This window comes from Cornus florida, unplaced genomic scaffold, assembly GCF_030987335.1.
Source record: "Cornus florida cultivar Cherokee Brave unplaced genomic scaffold, ASM3098733v1 CherokeeBrave_3.0.0_Hap2_Chr05, whole genome shotgun sequence".
In the NCBI taxonomy this organism is placed as follows: domain Eukaryota; kingdom Viridiplantae; phylum Streptophyta; class Magnoliopsida; order Cornales; family Cornaceae; genus Cornus; species Cornus florida.
Genome location: NW_026775575.1, coordinates 94,937,384 through 94,961,257, shown reverse-complemented (window position 1 = coordinate 94,961,257; position 23,874 = coordinate 94,937,384). Strand labels below are relative to the sequence as shown.

The following is a 23,874-nucleotide window of genomic DNA, read 5'->3' as shown; positions in this document are numbered from 1 at the left end:
TTTATTTTTCTTGTGGGAGATTTGATTTTCCCGGTTGGTTATAGTTTGGTTTAAACATGTGGCATGACATTAAATTACCCCTTGATATGTTCATTGACATATATTAAATTGAGAGCATTTAGAGAATTATTGAAGTTTTTATTTAATATTTTTCTTGAATGAAAATTTAATTCATGTGGCCTTATGTAGCTTGAGATCAATATGTGATATCATATTATATTAGGCCCTAGCATACTCTTCAACATATGTGAATTTGAGAGTAATCGGACATGTTTTAAAATCTAGAGATAATTAATTAATTTGATTAATTAATGTATTCCAAGTGCACTATTCACTTTATTGGAATTCCGACTTGATATTGTTTTTTTTTCATAAATGTGGTTGTATAAAAAAGAAGAAGAAGAAATTATGTACAAAGGCACAGAGGGCATACCTTCAGAAAATAGAAATCAACTAATAGAGAATTGGATACAAATCTCAGCAGCTCATATAGCAGAAAAATAAAAAGAAAAGAAAATAAGACCACTTTCCAGACTAAAACCACTTAGGCTTCCAAGTCTGAAAAAATGATGTTGTGAATATCGAGTACTTCGAGCAACAAATTCCTTGCCACAACCTCAGGAGTAGAATCAGTTCCATAAATTCTAGCATTTCTCTCTTGCCAAATCCCCTAAATCCCAGCTGCAAACAAGGTTCTATGAAACCATAAAGTTGATAAATCTTGAAACCAAATAAACAAATCAGCAAGAGTTTCAACAACTCTAAACTGCCGTATATTCCACTTCAATGTATCTCTTAACCATCTCCAAAAAACTTGAGAAAATTTACAGCCAATAAAGATATGATTTATTGTATCAACAGCTCTTCGACACAAAGAACATCTAGGCACTAAACAAACCTTCCTCTTTTGAAGATTCACCCGATTTTGCATCACAAAAACTGTAGTGACAGACCATCGTGGCCTTGCATGACCCCAATAGTAACTAAACCGGTTAACTTCAGCTGCAGGAACTCTACACACTTGCCAAGCTGTTTTAAAGGAGAACTTGGCATTATCCCATAGCAACTTATCCTCGGTATTATGAATAGGAACTTGCAAAAGAAATTCTCCGAATTGTTATAAAACAGGTCCCTGAAGAATACTTACATTCCATCTTCCATTATCTAATAAACTATCTAGAGAAGCACTCCGAGGAACATTTAAAGATCTAAAAACTCTATGTCCAACTTATGAGCAATTGTCTCACCATCACACCAAGGATCCTGAAGACAAACTAATCGACCATTCCCAAAATGAAAAGTAACATACTGGAGCATTATATCTCTCATCTCCAACACAGATTTCCAAATAACTGAATGAGTACTCCGAGGAATAACAGACCAGTAAAAGACTTGAGGAGTGTATTTCTGTTTAAACCATGAAACCCATAGCTTGTCTTTACTTGTCAGAAAATCCTTGGCTAAGACAACCTTCGAAGCAGCTTGGATGTCCACAAGTTTTCTCAACCCAAGACCACCTTCAGCCTTCACTCTAGTAATCATATCCCAGCTCATTAAGTGCATCTTCTTTGAATGATCTGTACTACCCCAAAGAAAATTTCCATACAACTTTTGCAACTGGTTAATTACTGAAATTGGAACATTATAAAGGCTACACCAGTACAAAAAGATAGGAGCTACAGTGGATCTGATGAGTTCAACTTTTCCAACAACTAATAGCATCTTATTACACCAACAATTAATTTTCCCAATAACCTTATCAATCAACCCATGACAATTTGACTTTTTCAAACCATTTGGACATAGAGGTAACCCCAAATATCTGAGAGGAAATTGATGACTTGATATTGTTGATGTGTATGCCATATACTTTCACATATATTAAATCGAGAATATTTTATTAGGTTTTGAAATATTTCATTTATTATTTTTCTTGTATGAAGGATTAATTATCATGGTTATAGCTTGCATGGAAATTACTTGTAACATGTTATGAATTCAAGTTTTGGCATGTTTTATAACATACTTTAATATGAGAGCATTTGGATGAGTTTTAAAATCTAGAGATTTTAATTAAAGGAATTAATTAAAACCTATTCAATGGTTCCATGAGCTTGATTAAGTTTCTAACTTGATATTCATGATTTCCTTGACAAGTTCCTTCACGTGTATCAAATTGAGAATAATCGGATAAGTTTTGAGACTTTTATTTAATTATTTTCTTTGTATGGAATTTAATTCATATGGTTGTACCTAGTTTGGAATGAACTTACAATGTGATATTAAATTAGGCCTTAATATGTTTATTAACATATATGAAAATGAGAATATTTAAATGAGTGTGGAGAACTTTAATTTAATTATTTTCTTATATGTAGTTTGATCTACCTAGTTGTAAGTTAGGTAGAAATAACTTGTAATGTGATATTAAACTAGACCTTGCCATGACCTTTAACTTATATTAATTTTAGAATATTTGGAGTTACTTAGTAATCTTGAGAATTTAATTATTTAATTTAATTTAATACCATTATATGCTTCCATTGAGGTAGTTAGGTATTGAAGTTGTTTCCATGCTTAAGTTGTAAATTTGGAACTTGTTGTATGATTACATTATAGTATTTGATGAGTAGAAGTTATAGTTTAACTTAATTATATACACATTATACATTTGACATGTCGTATGCCATTGTAGCTTGAAGACATAGGATGAATATTGTGTGTTTTACTTGACTTGTTTGTGCATGGTAGTTGACTAATATATTGTGTATATGTATTATACCTTAATGCACAACTTGTTGATTTTAGGAAAGCTTACAAGGCATTGTAATATGTTATGGCTAGGGCATAGCTCTAGTACGGGGGATGAGAGCTCCCCCTATAACATTTAGTGCGCACTGGGTGGTTCCCTAAGGGCTAGTAACCCTAAAACACCAATATACGGTTTAATTCCGAGTTTAGTGTGCACTAGGTAGTACTAGGGGTGACAAAATCCCCATATCCGGTGGGTTCCCACACCACCCCGCCCTATTTGTGGTGGGTTTAGGGACCCATTTATGTAAATGGGGAGGGGATGAAGATTGCATTTGAAACCCCGGCGGGGGATGGGGTGGGGGCGGGGGAAGGTAACCCCGCCCCGTTTATAGTGCATTTTTACAAAATTGCCCTTACATGTTATAAAATATTACTAAATTACATAACTATATATATAATATATTCGCTTCTGAAAGTGAAACCCTAGATCTATTCCCTTGCAGCATAGAGAAAAAATATAATCGTTGTGTATAAAACATTTGATCATGCTTTAAATTATTATAATTGTGCTGAAGCTTTATTAAATTATTAGGTTGAAAAATATTATGGTTGTGTTGATTTTGTTGAAGGTAAATTGGAATTTAAAAAATGTTATACGATGCGGGGCGGGGACGGGGGCTAATGTGGCGGGGTGGGGCAGGGATGGGGGAGGGGGTTGAAGATTAAATAGGTATGGGGGCGGAGATGGGGGTAAAAAATTTGACCGGGGATAAGGATGGGGAATGGGATCCCCGCCCCACCCCGCCCTATTGCCATCCCTAGGTAGTACCTTGCGGGCTAATAACCCGAGATCAGCTTGCTTGGTCATTGAGACCGTATGTCTTTGTCTTTCCGCCACTACTTGATTTCACATTCAATTCCATATTATTTAATATGGATTATTCATAGCTTGTGATGTGGTGTTTGACATTTCAATTAGGTTTAGTATACATGTTCTTAGTATACTTATATGCCTTGTTTCTTAATACAAGTTAATACCACTAAATTGTCATAACTTGTTATTTCCGTAGTTTAGATTACAAGTTGTTAACTTTGATAATCTATGCCTTGAGGCATTGTATTAGAAGTTCTAATGTTAGTTAAAATTGCATTGATATTGTAATTTGAGTATTAATTGTTTAATGTAGCCTAGGATGATTCCTTAGACTTATTTGTAACATAAACGTTAGGTGGCTGTGAAGGTAAAAAATCCCCCGTCTAATAAGAATCGTCCACGTCATCACACTACAAATTTATATTATATACAGCAAGGGCTTGAATGGTATCAAGCCCAAGTTGGGAGAGCCTAATCTGGAACAAGCCCAGGTAAAGTCTTTCTTCCATAGAGATCGCTGACTGTGACCATTCAGCCAATTTACTAAGCCCAGATGCGTACAATCTCATTCAGGCCCAGTAAAGACATCAACAGCCCAGGGCGCTAAGGTCGAACTCCAAGCCCATATACTGAATCGTTTGGATCAGCCCACCCTTAGCTCAACCTTAATTAAAGGCAAACCAATCCTGCTAGACAAAGGATTCAGCAAAGAAAGCAAGTTCTGTGCAAGGAAAGTTTTGCATGGAAAGAATTGTAAAAAGGAAAGGATTATAATTATAAAGAATGTCATGTATGGAATGGATTGGAGGAAAAGCCAGGCAAGTCCTACCATAATTCCACCACCTTGTTTCTTATAAATAGAGGCCTAAACCTCCAATAAAATCATCAAGCATTATACGTTTTTCTCTGAGTATTATAATTACTTATTTTTTGAGTGAGTTGTACTTTTCTTTTTATTTATTTTAATGGAGAAAAATTTTTCACCTACACTTTGGCACCGTCTGTGGGAAATGTATAGAAATATACTCGCACTTTTGTTTCAAATTGTTTCTGTTTCCACGATCTGGAATGTCGAACGGTGAATCAATGGCGGGTGATTAGTAGATGGAGTTGATGCAAAAGATGTGAGAGGAGTTCTTACACAATTTGAAACACTTCGTCAGGCGAACGAAGCCAGCATAGCCCAGATTGTATTACTTCAACAGCAAAACGACAACCTTCAAATGGTTACGGCTCAGTTGACACCTCAGCCACCACCAGTTGATGTAGCTGCACCTCCCCCAACCAAAATGCTCTTCAGGTTAACGAGCCTCAGGTCAATGGGGTTTGGCCTAATGAAGCTCAACCCAACGAAGTTTAGTAAGAGCAGAGGACAAGGTCCAAGGCGGTTGCTTCGGACAATCTTCCTCGTCATATGCAGGATGAACAGGCCGAGTCCAGCCGTAAGCTTATGGTATGGTCTAATGGTATTCCAGTTGGTGCAGGAGTAAAGGAGGCCTTTGATGAGAAGAGACTCCTGAGAGTTCAAACGCCTGCCGAGATGGCCAGGGAATATAAGAATTCTCTAGTGAAGATCCCATTCACTGACGATATGTACCTTGTTGACAGACCTAAGAAATTCACTATGCCTTCCTTTACCCAGTTTGATGGTACGGGAGATCTTTCTCGGCACCTAAATCACTATGCATAAAAGATGGCTCTGGACGATCACAACGATCCATGGATGTGCAAAGTTTTTCTTACCAGTTTGCATTGGAGTGGTTCAGGAATAGGCCACATAAATCTATTCCAGACTATGAAACTCTGTGTACTATATTCCTGGTGCAGTATTGCGGAAATAAGAAGCAAAAGAAGAGTATTGCTAGCCTCTTCACTGTAAGGCAAAAGAAAGGCGAAACATTACAGGATTTCTTGTTCAGATTTAACATGGAGGCTTCGAAAATAGAAGATTGCCATCCTGCTACCGTAATAGAAACGTTCAAGCTTGCAATAATTCAGGGAACTAAGTTCCATACATCTTTAGTTAAATATTCCCCTCCGGATATGCAAACTCTCAATGCTAAGGCACAGATATATATCCGACTTGAGGAGAATGTAGCCCACCGAGCCCAATATGCCACCCTCGTCACAGTAGAGAATAAGCCTTAGGAAAGGGTTTCAAATTCAAAAAGCTGGAAAAACCAACACGTTTCAGCACCAGTCACTCTGGTACCTAATAAAAGGCAAAGGACAGAGGAAAGATTCACACCTCTTCACACGACCTTGGCTCGGCTATTCCAAGAAAATAAGATGAAATTTGCAGCCCCTCAGCCAACAAAGCAACCTTTGGAGCAGAGAGACAAGAGCAAGCACTGCGCTTACTATAGAGATTACAGGCATACAACTAGTGATTGCAGATCCCTTAGGCGGCAGGTGGAAAACATGATAATGAGAGGTGAATTGGCAGACTACCTCACAACAAAGGAGTACGTGTAGCCCCAGGAGGTTAATCCTCGGAAAGTCGAAGGTAATCAAGTGAAGGTCATCCATGCAATACATGGAGGATCAGAGGATGATCAAGAGTTAGAGGAGGTATATAGATCCCGACTGAGGACAGCCCATAAGCTAAGAAGGTTATCCTCAGTGAATATTATCGTTTAGGGAAGCGTCAATATTGGGTTTGGCGATGGAAATCTATCTAAAGTTCAACTCCCCCACGAGGATCCGTTGGTCATCAGTCTTTTGGTAGTGAATTGTATGATTAAGAGGGTTTTGATAGACCCAAGTAGTAGTGCCAATATCATCACAAAGGTCGTCTTTGAGCAGCTGGAGATTCCGTCGTCATCAATTTGGCTCACCTCCAGTCCCTTGATGGGGTTTGATGGCACAAAGGTGGACCCTCTCAGGGTAATTGACCTATCTGTGACCACAACAAAGAGGACACTGAAGGAGAACTTTATTCTAATGGAGATCCATCCTTCTTATAATCTTATTATGGGAAGAGGTTGGATCCACCGAATGAACAGGGTTCCATCTACCCTTCATCAAGTGATGCGATGCTTATCTCCGAACGATAAAGAAGTTATTAATTTTAGGGGAGATCAAGTCGCTGCCAAAGAATGCTATATGTTGGCACAGAATGCAGCAAAGAAGGTAGCAAAACAACCCCAACGAATCGCTCCTCCTAGGAGCATGTCCAAATAGTAATTACCGAGCCCTCTGCCTAGGTATTTGAAAGTAGAGGATGAAGCTGAAGCTACAAAGCCTACTGAGGAGTCTTTGGAGGCTGTTGAAGTAATCCTTGGTGATCCTTAGAAGGTCACCTATATAGGTTCTTCCCCCATAGCCGAAGAAAAGAAAGCTTTAATTGATGTCATTTGACGAAACGCAGATGCATTTGCTTGGGAACATTCAGACATAGTGGGAATCAATCCTTTAGTCTCATGCCATAGCCTAAAGGTAGATCCGACATTCAAACCAGTCAAGCAGAGGCACAGAAGGTTCGCTCCTGAGCACAACCGGATTATAGCTGAAGAAATAAGCAAATTACTTCAAGCGGGCTTCATCCGAGAGGTGCACTACCCATAATGGCTCTCTAACGTGGTGGTAGTTCAGAAGAAGAATGGAAAATTAAGGGTGTGCATAGATTTTTCCAATCTTAACAAAGCCTACCCTAAAGACAGTTTTCCAATACCCAAAATAGATCAGATGGTTGATGTTACCACTGGTTTTGCAAGGCTCACATTTCTTGATGCATACTCCTGCTATAATCAAATCCATATGAATCCAAAAGATGAAGAGAAAACTGCTTTCATAACAGAGAATAACACCTACTGTTATAGAGTCATGCCCTTCGGACTCAAGAATGCTGGGGCAACTTACCAGCACCTTGTTAACAAGATCTTCGACGAGATGTTGGTAAAAACGGTTGAGATCTATATCGATGACATGGTGGTCAAAAGTGTGAAGAAGGAAGAACATCCTAAGCACCTCTAAGAGGTCTTTGACACTTTGAGAAGGTATGATATGAAGCTCAACCCTTTGAAGTGCTCTTTTGCGGTTTCTTCAGGACAGTTTCTCAACCATTTTGTAAACAAAAGGGGAATTGAGGTGAGTTCGGCTCAGGCTCAAGCCCTTATACAAAATCAAGAACCGAAAACCCGCAGGGAAGTACAGGTTTTGACCGGTCGAATCGCAGCTCTCATTCGATTCATCTCTCGATTGTTAGATAAGTGTAAAACATTCTTTGATGCAATAAGGTCCAAAAACAAAGACATATGGGGACCTCAACAGCAGGCTACTCTCAATCAACTAAAGTGCTACATGGCTGAACCCCCAATTCTGTCGGCTCCGAAGCCTGGTGAAACTCTTATCATGTACTTAGCAATCTCCAGCATAGCCACGAGTGCAGTGTTAATTAGAGAAGAAGGGAAAAATTAGTATCTAATCTTCTACACCAGTAAGATAATGGCAGATGCAGAAACATGATACAGCAAAGCAGAAAAGATTATACTAGCATTGGTGTATGCAAAGAGAAAGCTTCGACACTACTTTGAGTCACACAGCATCAAAGTTCTTACCAACTACCCCATGCGAGTCATTCTTTCTAAGCCAGACTTATCTGGAAGAATAACTAAATGGGCAATCGAACGTAACTCCTTTGATATATCCTACGAACCAAAGGTGTCACACAAAGGACAAGCATTGGTTGACTTCCTCTTGGAGTATGAGGATAAGCCCGAAGAGTCAGGTCCTCTTGAGCCACAATGAGAGCTTTGGGTGGATGGCTCCTTGAACTTGATTAGTGCTGGGGCTGGAATCATTGTCATAACCCTCGAAAGCACCAAGCTGTAGTAATCAATTCATCTGACTTTTTCTGCCACTAACAATGAGGCGGAGTATGAGACCTTGCTTGCTGGGTTTTGGGTAGAAAACCAGCTCTAGGTAAGGTATCTAAAAGTTTTTAGTGATTCTCAACTTGTTGTGAATTAGGTAACAGGCCAGTATCAGCCCAAGGAAGATAGAATGAAAGCTTATAAGGAGGCTGTGGAGAGTGCCACGCGAGGGTTCGATCAAATCAAATTCCATCAAGTACCTCGTGAGGAGAATTCTGAAGTAGATCAGTTACCTGCTGCAGCGTCTTCTTCAGATGAAGATTTGGTCCAGATAATACCAATTGACATCTTGGACGAACCAAGTATAAGCCCTCGGCAGGAGATAATGGTGATCCCAGATGTTCCTCGCGAACCATACTAGATGGATCCATTGAAAGCTTACATTAAGGAGGGAACTCTTCCGAACTAGAAGGCCGAGGCATGGAAACTTAGGCTCACCGTAGCCAAATATTCTATCATCAATAATCAATTATATCGGAAGTCATTCTCAGGTCATTACCTAAAATGTTTAAGTCCCACTGAGGCCCTCATGATTCTAAAATAGATTTATGATGGGGATTGTGGCAACCACTCAGGCGGTAGATCCTTGGCACATAAGGTCCTAACTCAAGGTTATTTCTACCATACTTGGCTCAGAATGTCAAAGAATATGCCAAAAGATGCGACAAATGCCAGCGACATGGTCCAATGAAACATCAGCCCACCAAAGATTTACACACAATGGCGAATCCATGGCCATTCGCTCAATGGGGGATTGATATGGTCGGTCCATTACCCAAAACTGTGGAGCAAAAGGAATACATGTTGTTAGCCACGGATTATTTCACAAAATGGGTGGAAGCAGAGGCTTATTCAAGTGTGACCCACAAGCAAGTAAAGAGTTTTTTATGGAACACCATAATCTGCCGATTTAGAGTGCCAAAGGTTATCATGATGGATAATGGTCTGAACTTGGACAACAGAGTGACCAGAAAATTCTTTGCTGAGCATGGGATCAGGCAGAAGTTGGCTGTAGTTAGCTATCCGCAGGGGAACGGGCAGGCTGAAATAACTAACCGAACCATTTTCAGCTGCCTAAAGAAAAAGTTGGACAAGTTCAAGTCAAAGTGGTACGAGAATCTGCCTTAGGTACTGTGGGCAATCGTACCACCCTACAAAAGCTAATAGGCGAAAGTCCCTTTGCCATGGCCTATGGGTCTAAAGCTATCATCCCCACAGAGTCAGCAATTCCTACTCTTCGGACCCATTTGGTGCTTGAAGGGAATAATGATCAGTAGCTCGAGCATAGCCTCGACCTCTTGGAAGAAAAGAGGTATGCCGCAGTAATTAGGCTCGCTTCGTACCAACAACAATTGCATAACAGTTACAACAAGCGAGTCAGGTTCAAAAGTTTTATGGAAGGAGACTGGGTGCTGAAACAAGAAACAGCCTATGTAAAAAAGTTACAACCTAATTGGACTGGACCTTACAGAGTCACGGAAGTGGTAGGGAAAGGAGCTTACCGGTTGGCGGAAGCTGATGGGCGTCCAATTGCACGTCCATGGAATGCAATACACTTAAAAAGGTACTATCATTAGATAATATGATTTATTTACTTTTCTTTTACAGACAATATACATCTATTTTCTCTCCAAATATGGCTTCTTCTAGGCCCACATAACAAAAGTTTCTTAAGTAATACATATCTTTACTCCTTTTACTTTAGTAATATGGGATATTACTTGTTGCTACTTTCTTTTTCATCATACGGGGCGATACATACACCCTATTGTTGATATTATGACAAAAGAAAGAGATTATCATAAACAAACAAAAGAAAGATATTTCACAAACAAAGCAAAGCCGTATTGTTTTTGCTTATTGATTGTACTTGCAAGTCTTTTCACAAGGGAAACATACTTTAAAGTGCATGTGTATTACAAACGAATGCTTATTGAACATTCAGGCTTTACTTAGCTCAGAACTCATATCATATTATTGTCCCACATCAAAAAAGAATACCTCTGTACATTCATTTATATAAGGAAATATTAAAGTATTTCAGTGCATTGCAAAGAGGGCCCACTGGTAATAGTAACGGCCCAGCCCACAAAAACCTTGGTACCAGTGGACATTCTTTGCAATAATTCTTTTTTCCAAACGTACCAAGTTTTTGGCCCATATTAAATTATATTCCTTGTCCCACCTTGAATAGGAGTACAAGAGATGTATAGCAAATATAGAGTTAGCACACCATATTTGCTTGCCACAAAGAAAGTCTCTGTGGAAGAAAGTCTTCCAACCAAACGTTTGGGGGACTTCTCAGTTACAGTTACTCTCTTTCTTGGCCTCATGTTATTTTTGAATCTTTGGCCAGCCTTGCATACTTGGTAAGTTTTCTAGATCAGGCCTCAGACCTCAAGAGTCCAGCATAATACAGTTCCTCTCGGGCTCATAGCCGAGGAACACGTTGCTTCGGACCTCAAGAGTCCAGTACAATACAATTCTTCTCAGGTTCATTATTGAGGAACACAACACTCGGACCTCAAGAGTCAGGCATACTATAGTTCCTCTCAGGCTTATAGCCGAGGAACACATCGCTTCGGACCTCAAGAGTCCGACACAATACAGTTCCTCTCGGGCTCATAGCCGAGGAACACGTCACTTCGGACCTCAAGAGTCCAGCACAATATAATTCCTCTCGGGCTCATAGCCGAGGAACACGTCACGTCTGACCCTAAGAGTCTGGTATAATATAGTTCCTCTCAAGTTTATTACTGAGGAACACAATGCTTGGACCTTAAGAGTCTGGCATACTACAGTTTCTCTCAGACTCATAGCCGAGGAACACATCGCTTCAGACCTCAAGAGTCCGGCATAATACAGTTCCTCTAGGGCTCACAGCCGAGGAACACGTCACTTCGGACCTCAAGAGTCCGGTATAATACAGTTCCTCTCAGGTTCATTGTCGAGGAACACAACGCTCGGACCTCAAGAGTCCAGTATACTACAATTCCTCTTAGGCTCAGAGCCGAGGAACACATCGCTTCGGACCTCAAGAGTTCGGCACAATACAGTTTCTCTTGGGTTCATAGCTGAGGAACACGTCACTTCGGACCTCAAGAGTCTTGCACAATATAGTTCCTCTCAGATTCATTGCCGTGGAACACAACGCTCAGACCTCAAGAGTCTGGCATACTACAGTTCCTCTCAGGCTCATAGCCGAGGAACACATCATTTCAGACCTCAAGAGTCTAGCACAATACAGTTCCTCTCAGGTTCATTGCCGAGGAACACAACGCTCGGACCTCAAGAGTCTGGCATACTATAGTTCCTCTCAGGCTCATTGCCGAGGAACACAACACTCGGACCTCAAAAGTCCGCATACTACAGTTCCTCTCAGGCTCATAGCCGAGGAACACATCGTTTCGGAGCTCAAGAGCCTGGTACAATTCAGCTCCTCCCAAGCTCATAGCTGAGGAACATATCGCTTCGAACAACAGGTTTTCGGTATAGTACAATTTCTTTAAGGCTCGTAGCCATAGAGTATATCACATCGGACAATTTAAGTCTGAGGCTACGTCAACAACTGCGGGCAAAAATTCTCTATGGTAACACACCCACATGGACTGGTGGTATATAACTCGTGGAAAGTTTTGTCCCACATCGGAATAATACAAGGAAAACAAGTATTGATATATCTATGCCATACGAATCAATGGCAAGAAGGGTTCCCTTGACGGTTAGAATCCTAGACAGAGAAACCATCCTTAGATATTAATAAAACGGTCAAAGGGATTCCCTTCTTATCATCTCTCCTGCTTTTGCTTCGGACCATAAGAGGTACGAAGCCCTCATTACAGCCCCAGGATAAAAAATACATTATCTTAACATTCATCAGTTCAAAGTATAAAATAAAATAAAACAAAACAATTATTACACAACCCTACTTCCTTTTTGGGTCAAAGGGAGCAGAGTCAAAAGTATCAACCACATTTGGGTTGGGAGTAGCTTCTGAGGGGAGTAAAGGCTTTGGAGCTGGTGGACTTGAGGAACTTGGAGCTAGATGACCCTCTTGATGAGCCTACACTATCTCAGCAAAGAGCACTTCAGCTTCTTAGGCTTTTGGACCCTTAGCATAAGGGAAGGACACTTCCATGTCAACATCAAAGGCTTCTGGATCCTTTGCTTTATCACTAAAACCCTGGCTGAAGCTGAACCTAAAAGCTTTTACACTAGATAAGCGCACAAGAGTGGAGTAGCGTCCTTACATTTGTCTCCCAGCAATAATGCAGGTACCAATAGCAACATTTGAGTGCTAGACCTCAGCTTCTAGAGTCTCTACCTTAGCCTTAGAAGTTGCCAGGTGATTCTTGTAGACATCCCTTACGTAGATACGATCTTCGCATTCATAGCAAAATGCGAAGCCTTCTTCTCAGCATTGCCCAGGTCTCTTTCCAATTTCTTAATGGAAAGAGACTGAGCTTCAATGGTGGCACACAGCGCAATAGTTTGGTACAGACTCTACATAATCAACAATAACAATATCAGTAAATATGCGGTGAATAGAAATTTAAAGAATTAAACACGTAAAAGGAAAAGAATAAACCTTCACAACATCAACTGGGGCGGATGGTAGTAGCTGATCCAACCCCAAATTCCCAATGATTTGTTCATCTTTGGGTAGCCACATCCCTCGAGCAATCGCTAAGGCAGTAAAGGGATCAGAGATTATTGAATCCCCAGAATGAAGGATTGACTTGTCATCCCTTGAGAAGACAGGTCTCCAAGGTTCTACAGATTCGACTTGAACATAAGCCTAGACTTCCTCCTCTGGGTCAGTTTCCCCAGCCTTCTTCCCCTTAATTTTGGGGATGTTCTTGCCCTTGCTGCTGAAATGAGGGTTCGGCCTTATCTTCTTAAGAGGAGGTTCATTTACCTCCTTCTCATGCTCAGTCGACCTAATGACTAGCAAGGGTTGCTCTTCAATAGCTTTCTTCTTCAGAGCTTCAGCTCTTTGTTTTTCTTCCTCAGTTAAGGGGAAGCTGTCAAAGGATGAAAGTGCCAAATCCATAAGGTCTGCAGTTACGGCACTGGAAGCAATTTCTTAAAGGTTGGATAAAGTGAGTAACTCCTCAACAGAAGGGGGCTCACTCCACACTTATGCTTCGAGAAAAACAAGTCTCTTCTTAGCTGCGGAGAAGAGGAATGTTGCTGAAAGAAGACAAAAAAATTCATAAGTATGACGAAATAATAAAACTTGACATGGGAAATAACCAGAGCACTTTTCATGGAATAAGGGAGGATATTCTATACCTAGCTTCCTAAATTTGTGAGGAATGAGGAGGGTATTTGATTTATCCACAGACCAGTTCCCTTTCATAATTATCATCCTCTCTTTCCACTTCTTCTCAGAGGAAGGGAGGTCTATACATATCCTTTACTGAAGAGGGGAAATGAAGTAAAAACGGCCAGGCTCAGTCCCATGCCTGGCGATGGTGTAGGTAATGAGTAAGTCAGCAAGAGTCAAGTTAAGACTTCGGCAAACTAGAAGTGCCAAGACTACTCGAAGAAAGTTAGGGTTTACTTAGAGAGGCGCAAGTCCTAACTTATTGAAAACCAGATGATAGAAGGGGTGAAGAGGGAACCGAAGAGCGTTAAGGTGACCAACTGATAGAAGCAATTCATTGTCCCCTACGCCTTCGCCGGAACTGAAATCATCCCCCTCTGTGTGTTCGACAATGTCTACCCCATCAGGAATCTCAAATTCTTCTATTACAGACTCAATAGAGAACTTGATACGCCAAATAGACAAAATTAACTTTCTCTCCTCTTTAGTAAACACACAATCTGACCTGGAAGTGGATACTTTAGCTTGTGAAGGGAGACATCCATTTGAACAACTGAATCATTTGTGAATTTAATGAGGTCAGAAACCCTAGAGGGAGGGATCCTAATGATATTGGGAAAAGAAGAAGGTATGGAATCCGAATCTATAAGGTCTATATGGTCGTGAGTGGATGAGGAGCTCATGATGTGAAAGAAATTAGACAAATGAATAAGGAACTAACCTGAGATCACGTTGAAGCAATAAGCACAGTAAACGTCACAGAGTCAGGAACGAGCTATGAAGAGGCCTTTTAGTCAGAATGGCAATGGACACACCTTGAACCGCCTTTTGTAGAATTGGCAACCATGCAACTTCAATTCCCTTTTAATTAGGAGCTGTAGCCCAATTAAAGAGGGAATTGGGGGCAAAGTGTGGAGGGAAAAAATCCCCCCTCCAATAAGAATCGTCCACGTCATCACACTACAAATTTATATTATATACAACAAGGGCCTGAACGGTATCAAGCCCAAGTTAGGAGAACCCAATCTGGAACAAGCCCAGGTAAAGTCTTTTTTCCATATAGATCACTGACTGAGGCCATTTGGCCCATTTACTAAGCCCAGATGCGTACAATCTCATTCAGGCCCAATGAAGACATCAACATCCCGGGGCACTAAGGTTGAACTCCAAGCCCATTTACCGAATCGCTTGGATCAGCCCACATTCAACCCAACCTTAATTAAAGGTAGACCAGTCCTATTAGTCAAAGGATTCAACAAAGAAAGCAAGTTCTGTGCAAGGAAAGTTTTGCATGGAAAGAATTGTAAAAAGGAAAGGATTATAATTGTAAAGAATGTCATGTATGGAATAGATTGGAGGACAAGCCAGGCAAGTCCTACCATAATTCTACCACCTTGTTTCTTATAAATAGAGGCCTAGACCTCCAATAAAATCATCGAGCATTATATGTTTTTCTCTAAGTATTATAATTGCTTTTTTTTTTTTTAGTGAGTTGTATTTTTCTTTTTATTTATTTTAATGGAGAGAAATTTTGCACCTACAGTGGCATGAACCATTTTGGTTGTTTTCGTATTTTAGGTCACAAGTTGATAACTTTGAATATCTATGTCTTGTTGCATTACACTATATGCTCCTATGTTGTTAAATTGCATGAATGATGTGGTTTATGCTAGAAATGCTATAAGGTAGCTTAGGATGCTCCATTTGTTTCATTTTGACATAGACGTTAGGTGGCATGAGCCCCTTTAACATGTTTTACCTTAAAGTGATATTATTATAAAATGTTAGGTCTATGTATACTCATTTCCTATGAGTAGCTTTATGTTACTCACCCCAAAGTTACCGGAGACATTTTTCAGGTACGAAGACTCAGTATATGATTCTCATCATTCCTTGGATGGCTTGTAGCTTTTAAGTTTCCATTTCATGCAAATGTTAGCATGAAATGTCATTTTGTAGCCTTTTATGTCTAAACTTGTATATTTGATTCCATATATGTAATATATACATAAGTACACCTTTTACGATGTATTTGACTTGTGTGAGATGAGGCTGGAGGCCAATGACATTTAAATTGCATCTTATGTAATTCTTGATTTCATGAAATGTTATGAAAACCTTGAAAATTCATAAGTTATTGCTTCATTACTTTTTCATCGGGTGTGGGAATTCCGTTTTTATTCTTTCATAGAGTCATATTAATCATGTATGAAGTCTGACCAAGGACCAAATGATAATTTGACTCCATTTCATATTTTTGGATTTCAAAATTTCGATTCCAAGTTCATTTTTATCATTTTTGGCCGTTAGGGGGTTGGATTTTGAGTCGGGACTTTTTGGGAGCCGCGGACCATTCCTGCATGCTTAGAATCATTTATTACACTTGCGTGCACATTCGTTTTAACGTAGAAATGTATTTAGGGTCAAATGCATACTTAGTGCAAAGTTGCATTTTTTGAGTTTTTAAGCCTTTTCTGATCTAGGGGCATTTTGGCCATTTCACAGTGTATTTTTTTCATTTTCTCCCATGTAGCCGGGTAGAAAATTTGATTTCGGAAGGCGTTTTTTCTTCGTGTTTTTCCAGAAAAATTTGTTTGATAGCCCTTTTTGCTCTCAGATGTGACAACTACTATAGCAGCTTTTTGGCCCTCTTGACCTCTTCTGATCTAGGGGCATTTTGGGGATTTCCCAGTGAGTTTTTTTCGTTTCCTTTTGCATAGTCGGGTAGAAAACTCGATTTTTAGAGGGGGTTTCTTTTTCATGTTTTTCCAGAAAAATTTGTTTCGGCTTTCAGTTCTGGCTGAATCTTTTTCTTCCCCTAGCATATCATGGTGCTTATCAGGATACTCGTGGGATGCTCATGGGGTGCTCGTGGAGTGCTCGTGGTGCCTCGTCTCGACGTCATGATGTCAATTTATGTTTTCGCTCATTCTCATTCGTTCGGACTCCAAATCGAGTGAACTTTTTTTTGAGCTTGACTAATTTTTTGCTGTCTTTGCAACGATGTGCTCGGCTGTACCCGGATCTTCTTGGATAATTACCAGTATACCCTTTTAGCCTTAAGTACTCGCTTTTCTTCGTCTTGCCATTTCTCCTTCGTTCGGACTCTGAATCATGCGATTCTTGAGTCCATCTTGATTAGTTTTTTGTTATCTTTCCAATGGTATGCTCAATGGTACCCGAATCCATATTTTTAGAAATAACTATTTTGCCCTTGGGGCTATTTTGTCCAGTTTTTCTTGCTTTCAGCTTCCGTTACTTTCTTTTGAGTTCCGTGACTTTATGGGAAGACACGGATGTGTCTCAAGAATGCTATACATTCTAGGGAAGTCATTTCCTTGTAAAAATGACTATTTTGCCCTTGAGGGCTTAATTGTTATTTTTTCAATCTTTTGCTTTCGCGTCAGTTCTCATTGAGTTCCACGACCTTATGGAAGGTCATCAAAGTGTCTTAGAGGTGTGTTGTGCCTTGGGAGACTATTGTCTTATTTCTTGCTTCTGCATCTGGATCAGCCATCGGGTCAACTTCGGTTCATCATAGGACGCACTGGCTTGAAAAACCAGGGCCGTCACAATTAGTGTCTACTTATGTAGTACAGACACAGAACACGGATACGATATGACAAGAATCTGTTGACACGTTCGTTAAATTCTAAAAAAGTAGGATACGGGTACGGTATGAATATGACTACTTATAAATATAATTTCTTTTTTCATATACATGTATTTAGTAATAGTGCTGTTTACTCCATTATTTTTGGCCCAATGGAAAGGCGACATGTGGCGAGTTCCAATGGAACTTACCATGTTGGATCGTAACTCTTATGAATTATTATTGGAAGGTATATAATATTACAAGTGGGCCAGTATAGTTTTCCTGTAATAGGTTTTGTTTCCATTTTTGTTTAAAGGAAAAAGGCAAGTCCAATTAGGATTTGCCATCTTTAAAAAGCGAGGGCCCATATCTTCCTACATGTGATAAATTTTATTACACCTGGCAAAATTTTTTGGGCTTATCATAGTCATGACCATGGTATATTAATTATGTTAGAGATTTATTATCATGGTTTAATAAAATAGAGACTTACCAAAAGTGTAAGACCAAAGTTGACTAATCAATAAGAGGAGAACGTGGTGCCGAAAATCTCTCCTACTTTGTAGGGATTTTTGGCAGATATTCAGTTACTAAACTTGATAAGTCAAAATACAAGCTTACAAGAGAAAAAAGAACGCGGGATAAATTGTATTTATGGATGCATATATATACATATACATGTATATATATGTACTAAAATATAATCACGATGAGGAGTTACTGAAACAAAGGAGTAAACAACGCCATGGATTCCAAAAATCAGAAAGGAAAGTCTGGTTGAGGAAGGTTACTAGGATCAAGGAAAACGTGGGTGCAGAGGAAAAGGAGGTGATTTATATTTATGAATATATATATATTCATACATATATATACATATATATATATATATATATATATATTCCATAATATAGCCCATGATGAATCAAAGAAGGTGCTAAAATTCAAAAGAAAACCTATGATGCCATGAACTCTAAACCTAGAAGGAGAGTCTCAAAATGGGAAGTTACAGGAATTGAGGATGCCAGCCCAGTATGAAAAGATGCCGAAATTTAGGAAGCCTTGACGTTATAAAAAGAGAGGTCTGGTTGAAGGAGGTTACTAAAATTGAGGACAACGTGGGTCTACAACTAACTTCTATATACGTTCATGATACATATAGAAGTTATATAGAAAATAGAAGTTTGTGGCAGAAAGAAGAAGAATATGAAGACGTGGGACACATGTAAACCTATGAAGAAACTAGGTGGAAAATATATTACAAGAACTACCCATAAACTGAGATCGTGGAGAACACGGCTGAAGTCTACAACAGAGAAGGGAGAAGATGGAAGGAAGAAGTTACAACTGCCAAGAGATCATGGGGCACTTGGCAGTCTAAAATTTGGCCACATGAAAATCGCTGGAGTTGACACATCAAGCTACTGTATGCATGGAAAACTCTATAAATAGAGCACTTAGAGCTAGTTTGCAAATCCTATTCAAATCACACAGCAAAAACAACGCTTCAATTACTACATTTCATGTCTCTTTACATTCATGTAATGCATTTCAATATATTTAATTCAAGTCCTGCACTTATTATTCTTACTTTCCAGCACCTTGATGAGCACTGAAAGTGCGTATTTAAACCCCTTAAGCTTAGGCATTCTAATACCTTTATCTATCTTACTTTGCCGTTTTAGATTGATTTCGTGTTATTTCCATTTTTAGGCACTTATCCCAAAAATAAGCTAACTCAGCCAAATAAGAGCTTATTTGAAGCAATTCTAAGATTAAACGAAGAAAGGAGCAAAGTGGAGGAAGGAAGAAGCAAAAAGAAGCAAGGTAGCAAGTTCGATCGATCCAAGTCCAATGTTCGATCGATCGAATATTGATCGATCCCAGCATTTCTTAATAGATCCAAGCCTTGGCCCAAAAGTATAACCTCCAAGTTCAATTGATCCAACATCATTCTTCGATCGATTGAACACTTTTGTCCTTATCCAAATGATTAATTTTATCCGTAGCTGTCCATCCACTAACCACTTTTGTCCTTTTCCCAAAAATATCTCCCAAAATATCTCGAATTTGTCTTTTTCCCAAAAAGCTTAGCCAGATGGATCGATCCAGCCTCAGTATGATCGATCTCAGAAAGTTCGATTGATCCAAAGTCAAGGTTCGACCGATCAAACTTCCTCCAGTGCGAAAAAGTTAAAATTTTATCTCATTGAAAGTTATCCTTTATCCAATCATTAGGAAATATTGTGTGCACGACCCCAGCTCATTTTGGGTGTCATTTTGACCTATCTATATAAGGATAAGGATTGCTTTTTCAAGGGGAGCAAACATTATTTTTGATATCATCTCTTGGAGAGGAAGTTTAGAAGATGAGGAGGCTAGAGACACCATTGGAGATCTTCATCAACAAGGAGCAAACCTCTTCCATGGAGTTAGCCTTTGAGGGTTGGAGCATCCCCACTATGAGTGGCTAGACATCCTCTTGGGGCTAGAGTTAGGCCCAAAAATGCTTTTTATATCTTTATCTTGTGTATTATTGAGGGATTAGTGTTGTAATTAATGTTTTAACACTTTGATATGTATAGATCTTATTTATTCAATGATTTATGTGGTTTAATGCTTTCAATTGATCATTTCATTCTATCCATATGTCTACGTATGCTAGAATAAGATGTTCATGTTCTTGTCTCTAGATTTTGTGTTGTTGATGCATGTCTATGTGTATTGATGCCATAGATTTAGAAATTGTCAAAACACAGTGCTTAAAGGAATGCTATTGTGATTCTCTTGATGGTTCATGCTTATTCCTTGATGGATTATTCCTCTCCCCTAGTTTACTTTCATGTTAGTAGTGTAGACTTAGTGTAGTTGTAGAGTAGTGTTAAATAGGGGGACAATCCGTCCTTGTTGTTTGATGTTCCAAGCTTTTGAATACAAGTAGCATATGTCTCTAATTTTGTGTTGTATTTGGATTATGAGCCTAATGAAAGGATTAATGACTTGTTTTGATTTATTGTGCCTTTCACATGTTGTTTAGACAATATATGCTTCATTGCTTAGATATATTGTGCCTTTCACATGATGTTTAGACAATACATGCTTAACTAGTCATCCTTGCTTGTTAAATCAACCAAATTCACACACACCAATATTGCAACACCCTAATTGCCTTCATTAATCAGTTGTCAATAATATAGAAATGCATTGCATGGTGGTGATCTCTAAACCCTAAGACTCTTCTCTCTCTTACTTACTCTTAATTGCACTATTTTGCTATTACTTAGTTTAATTTAGTTTCTCTTTAATCAACTAACCAACCAATTGTTTGATCACTCGACCTACTAGCCCTAATTGCGATTCCATAATCAACTCCGACATTGCTCAATCCCTATAATCCCTTGGGACGATCCCTATTCACTCTTGCTACGTTAGTAGTAGTGTTGGTAGTGGTTTTTATAAATTTAAACTTGACCCAAAAAGCTTTCCTTGAACTGCACATTCACTACATCAATTTTGGCGTGTAAGGAATGGCCATTAGTCGTCAAATTTTGGCGCCGTTGCCGGGGATTTGTTTATTAGATTTGGCAACATCGGATTTGTGGAATTGATTAGGATTTGTACTCTTTTGATCGTGTTTTTACTTTAATTTTATTTTTCTTTTTGGTTACTTATTGTGTTGTTCTTACTTAACTAGGTGCATTGTTGGAGAGGAAGCAAGCAAAGGAGCCATTAAGCATTCAATTCAAGCAAGCAAAGAAAGGAAAAATGCTAAAAACTTAAAAAAAAAAAAAAAAAAAAAAAAAAAAAAAAAAAAAAAATTTGCTAAGCTAAGCTTTAAAATTTGGAGTTGAAGTGCTAAAGGACCTTTGTAAGACTTTCTTTACTCAATTCCTTAGTTAAATCGTCGGCCTGCGTGGAGGCTTATAATTCAATTCTTAGATAAATCGTGAGCCCGCGTGGAGGCAATTTTATTGTTCTTTGCATCATCTTTGTTAAAGCATAGGAACATAGGTTAAGTGTTTGTGGAGTAAGTTTAATTGCATTGTTGTGAAGTTGAAAAGTTTGTCATTCTTTGTGTTTGTTGTTTTGCATTGTGCATGCATGGACATCGTTCATTGAGACCAACTCTTGCCCTTCTTGATTTGCATCTTGAATATATCATTAGAAATCCTAGGGGAAGAGGAAGTTCAAATAGAACCAATCTATCAATAGATGACTATAATGATAACCATATTGAGGACATTGGTCACATAGACCAACAAGGTATCCTTCATCCCAATGTGCACAATGAAAACATGCCTGTAACATTAGGCATGCCAAGGCCATTCATCCAATCACCACAACAACAAGACCAAGTTTTGTTTGGAATGCCAAGGCCAATGTATGGTCGACAACCTCCCGTCATTAATCAAGGAATTCATTACCTAGGTGTTCATGTTGCACCTCAAGTAGCTAATCCACCTCTTGCTTTAAGAGATCACTATGTGCCTAATGAATACAATGCACCCACATGTATTCAATTGCCACCATTTAGAGCATATCATTATAAAATTAAAGCACAAACTATTCAAATGCTTCCTAACTTTCATAGACTTCCTAGTGAAGAACCTTATAAGCATTTGGATGAGTTTCTTGAAATATGTTCCACCGTAAAATATACGGACATGCCGGAAGAGGTTTTAAGACTTAAACTTTTTCCATTCACCTTAAAAGATAAGGTAAAGTATTGGTTTAACAATCTTAGTCCTTTTTCAATCACTTCTTGGGCGGAAATGCAACAAGATTTCTTGAAGAAGTACTATCCGGTTTCTAAGACTAATGCCATGAGGACCTCAATTTGAGAATTTTCACATGGGGATGGAGAAACGTTTCATGAGGCATGGGAACGCTTTAATGAATTGCTTAGGAAGTGTCCACATCATGACATGCCCAAATGGCAATTAGTTCAATACTTCTTTGAGAGCTTACCGGATAACTATAAGGGTATGGTTGATGCTTTCATGGGTGGCTCTTACATTGATAGGCATGAGGACGACGTGTGGCGTCTTTATGAAAGCATGAGTGAAAATTATTTGCATAGAACACTATCATCCAAGAATGGTATAAATTCACAAGGTAGGAAGAGCATAGGCTTACATCAAGTCGAACATTCAAATGAAATAGCCGCCAAAATGAAGTCTTTGTCTCAAAGGTTTGATCAATTTTTGATTAACCAAAACCCGGTGAACCAAGTATCTTCCTTTCCTAACCATTCTCATCGTGCATCAAATGAAACATGTATGACTTGTTCTAGTGTTTTTCATTTTCCTTCCTATTGTCCTCATGGACAAGTGCATAATGAACCTAATGAACAAGTCAATGCGGCTTTTGTAAACCAAAGGAACAATCCTTATGGTACTCATTAATCCAAGTTGGAGGAATCATCTGAATTTCTTTTAGAAAAACCAAGAAGAAGGCTTAAACCCTTCCTAAGGCGGTTTCCAAGGGAAATACATTCCGCCTCCACTTCAAAACGAAGGATCCCAAGGTTATAGACCTTATCAATCACAAGGGAATCAATTTGCTAATTCTCATTTTCCCAACCAATCTTATTCCCAAGGAAACACTAGAAGTCCCGCCTTTGAAGAAAAAGTTTTAAATGCTTTGGGGACTCTTGAGGCTAACACTCAATTGCTTCATTCTCACTCTCAATCTATTACAAAGCTAGAAACCCAAGTAGGGCAAATAGCAAGCACTCTTAATGTAAAAGAGAAGGGAAAGATGCCCATTAATGCCCCACTTGAACAACAATGTGTTGTGGAAACCCATTCCTCATCGGAAGGCCATACCATTGAACATGTTAACGCGGTGACTACCTTGCGGAGTGGTAGAGTTGTGGACAATCAAGTTGAAATATCCAATGAAGAGAGTGAACCGGTGCAACCTCAAGTTGTCACCCGTCCCATTTCACATCACATTCCTCCTTCATTGCATACACATGATCTTGCAAATGAGAAAGTTTTAAAAAATGTGTTTGACAAAGAAGTTTTGAAAAATGATGTTGAGAAAGAAATTTTGTTGAAAAATGATTTGAAACAAAATGATTCAAAAACTTCTTGTGTTGACGAGAGTTCAAAAGAAGATTTTGAAAAAATGTTTGAACCAAAAATTCCATTTCCGGATGCCTTAAAAGGGTCCATTTCAAAAGACAAGCAAAAGGCAAAAACCAATGAAATCATGGAAATGTTTAGGAAAGTAAAAGTCAATCTTCCACTTTTGGATGCAATCAAGAAAATTCCGGTTTATGCCAAATTCTTGAAAGACTTGTGCACCCAAAAGCGGAAGAACAAGAGCCAAGCACCAAGAAAAGTGGTTTTGACCGAGCAAGTAAGCTCAATTTTGCAACATAACAGTCTTCCAAAGTTTAAGGACCCCGGTTCACCCACTACATCATGCATCATTGGTGATCATA

The 23,874-nt window shown here is 39.0% G+C and overlaps 1 protein-coding gene and 1 pseudogene across 1 annotated transcript; one reads left to right on the top strand and one right to left on the bottom strand.

The window, feature by feature from the left end:
* The first annotated feature begins 5,917 nt into the window (after positions 1-5,917).
* LOC132309758 (uncharacterized) lies at positions 5,918-6,811 on the top strand. Its single transcript, XM_059808043.1, has 2 exons — positions 5,918-6,040; positions 6,269-6,811. The coding sequence occupies exons 1-2, from the start codon at positions 5,918-5,920 to the stop codon at positions 6,809-6,811; spliced, it is 666 nt and encodes a 221-aa protein (XP_059664026.1).
* A 15,440-nt stretch (positions 6,812-22,251) lies between these two features.
* LOC132310752 (small nucleolar RNA R71) lies at positions 22,252-22,350 on the bottom strand (annotated as a pseudogene).
* Between the last annotated feature and the right edge of the window lie 1,524 nt (positions 22,351-23,874).

Excerpts from the sequence above, each read along its gene's own strand:
- LOC132309758 (XM_059808043.1), top strand. The coding sequence starts at position 5,918 with ATGAAATTTGCAGCCCCTCAGCCAACAAAGCAACCTTTGGAGCAGAGA. Across the intron at positions 6,041-6,268 it reads GCAGATCCCTTAGGCGGCAG|GGAAGCGTCAATATTGGGTT; the intron begins GTGGAAAACATG and ends ATTATCGTTTAG.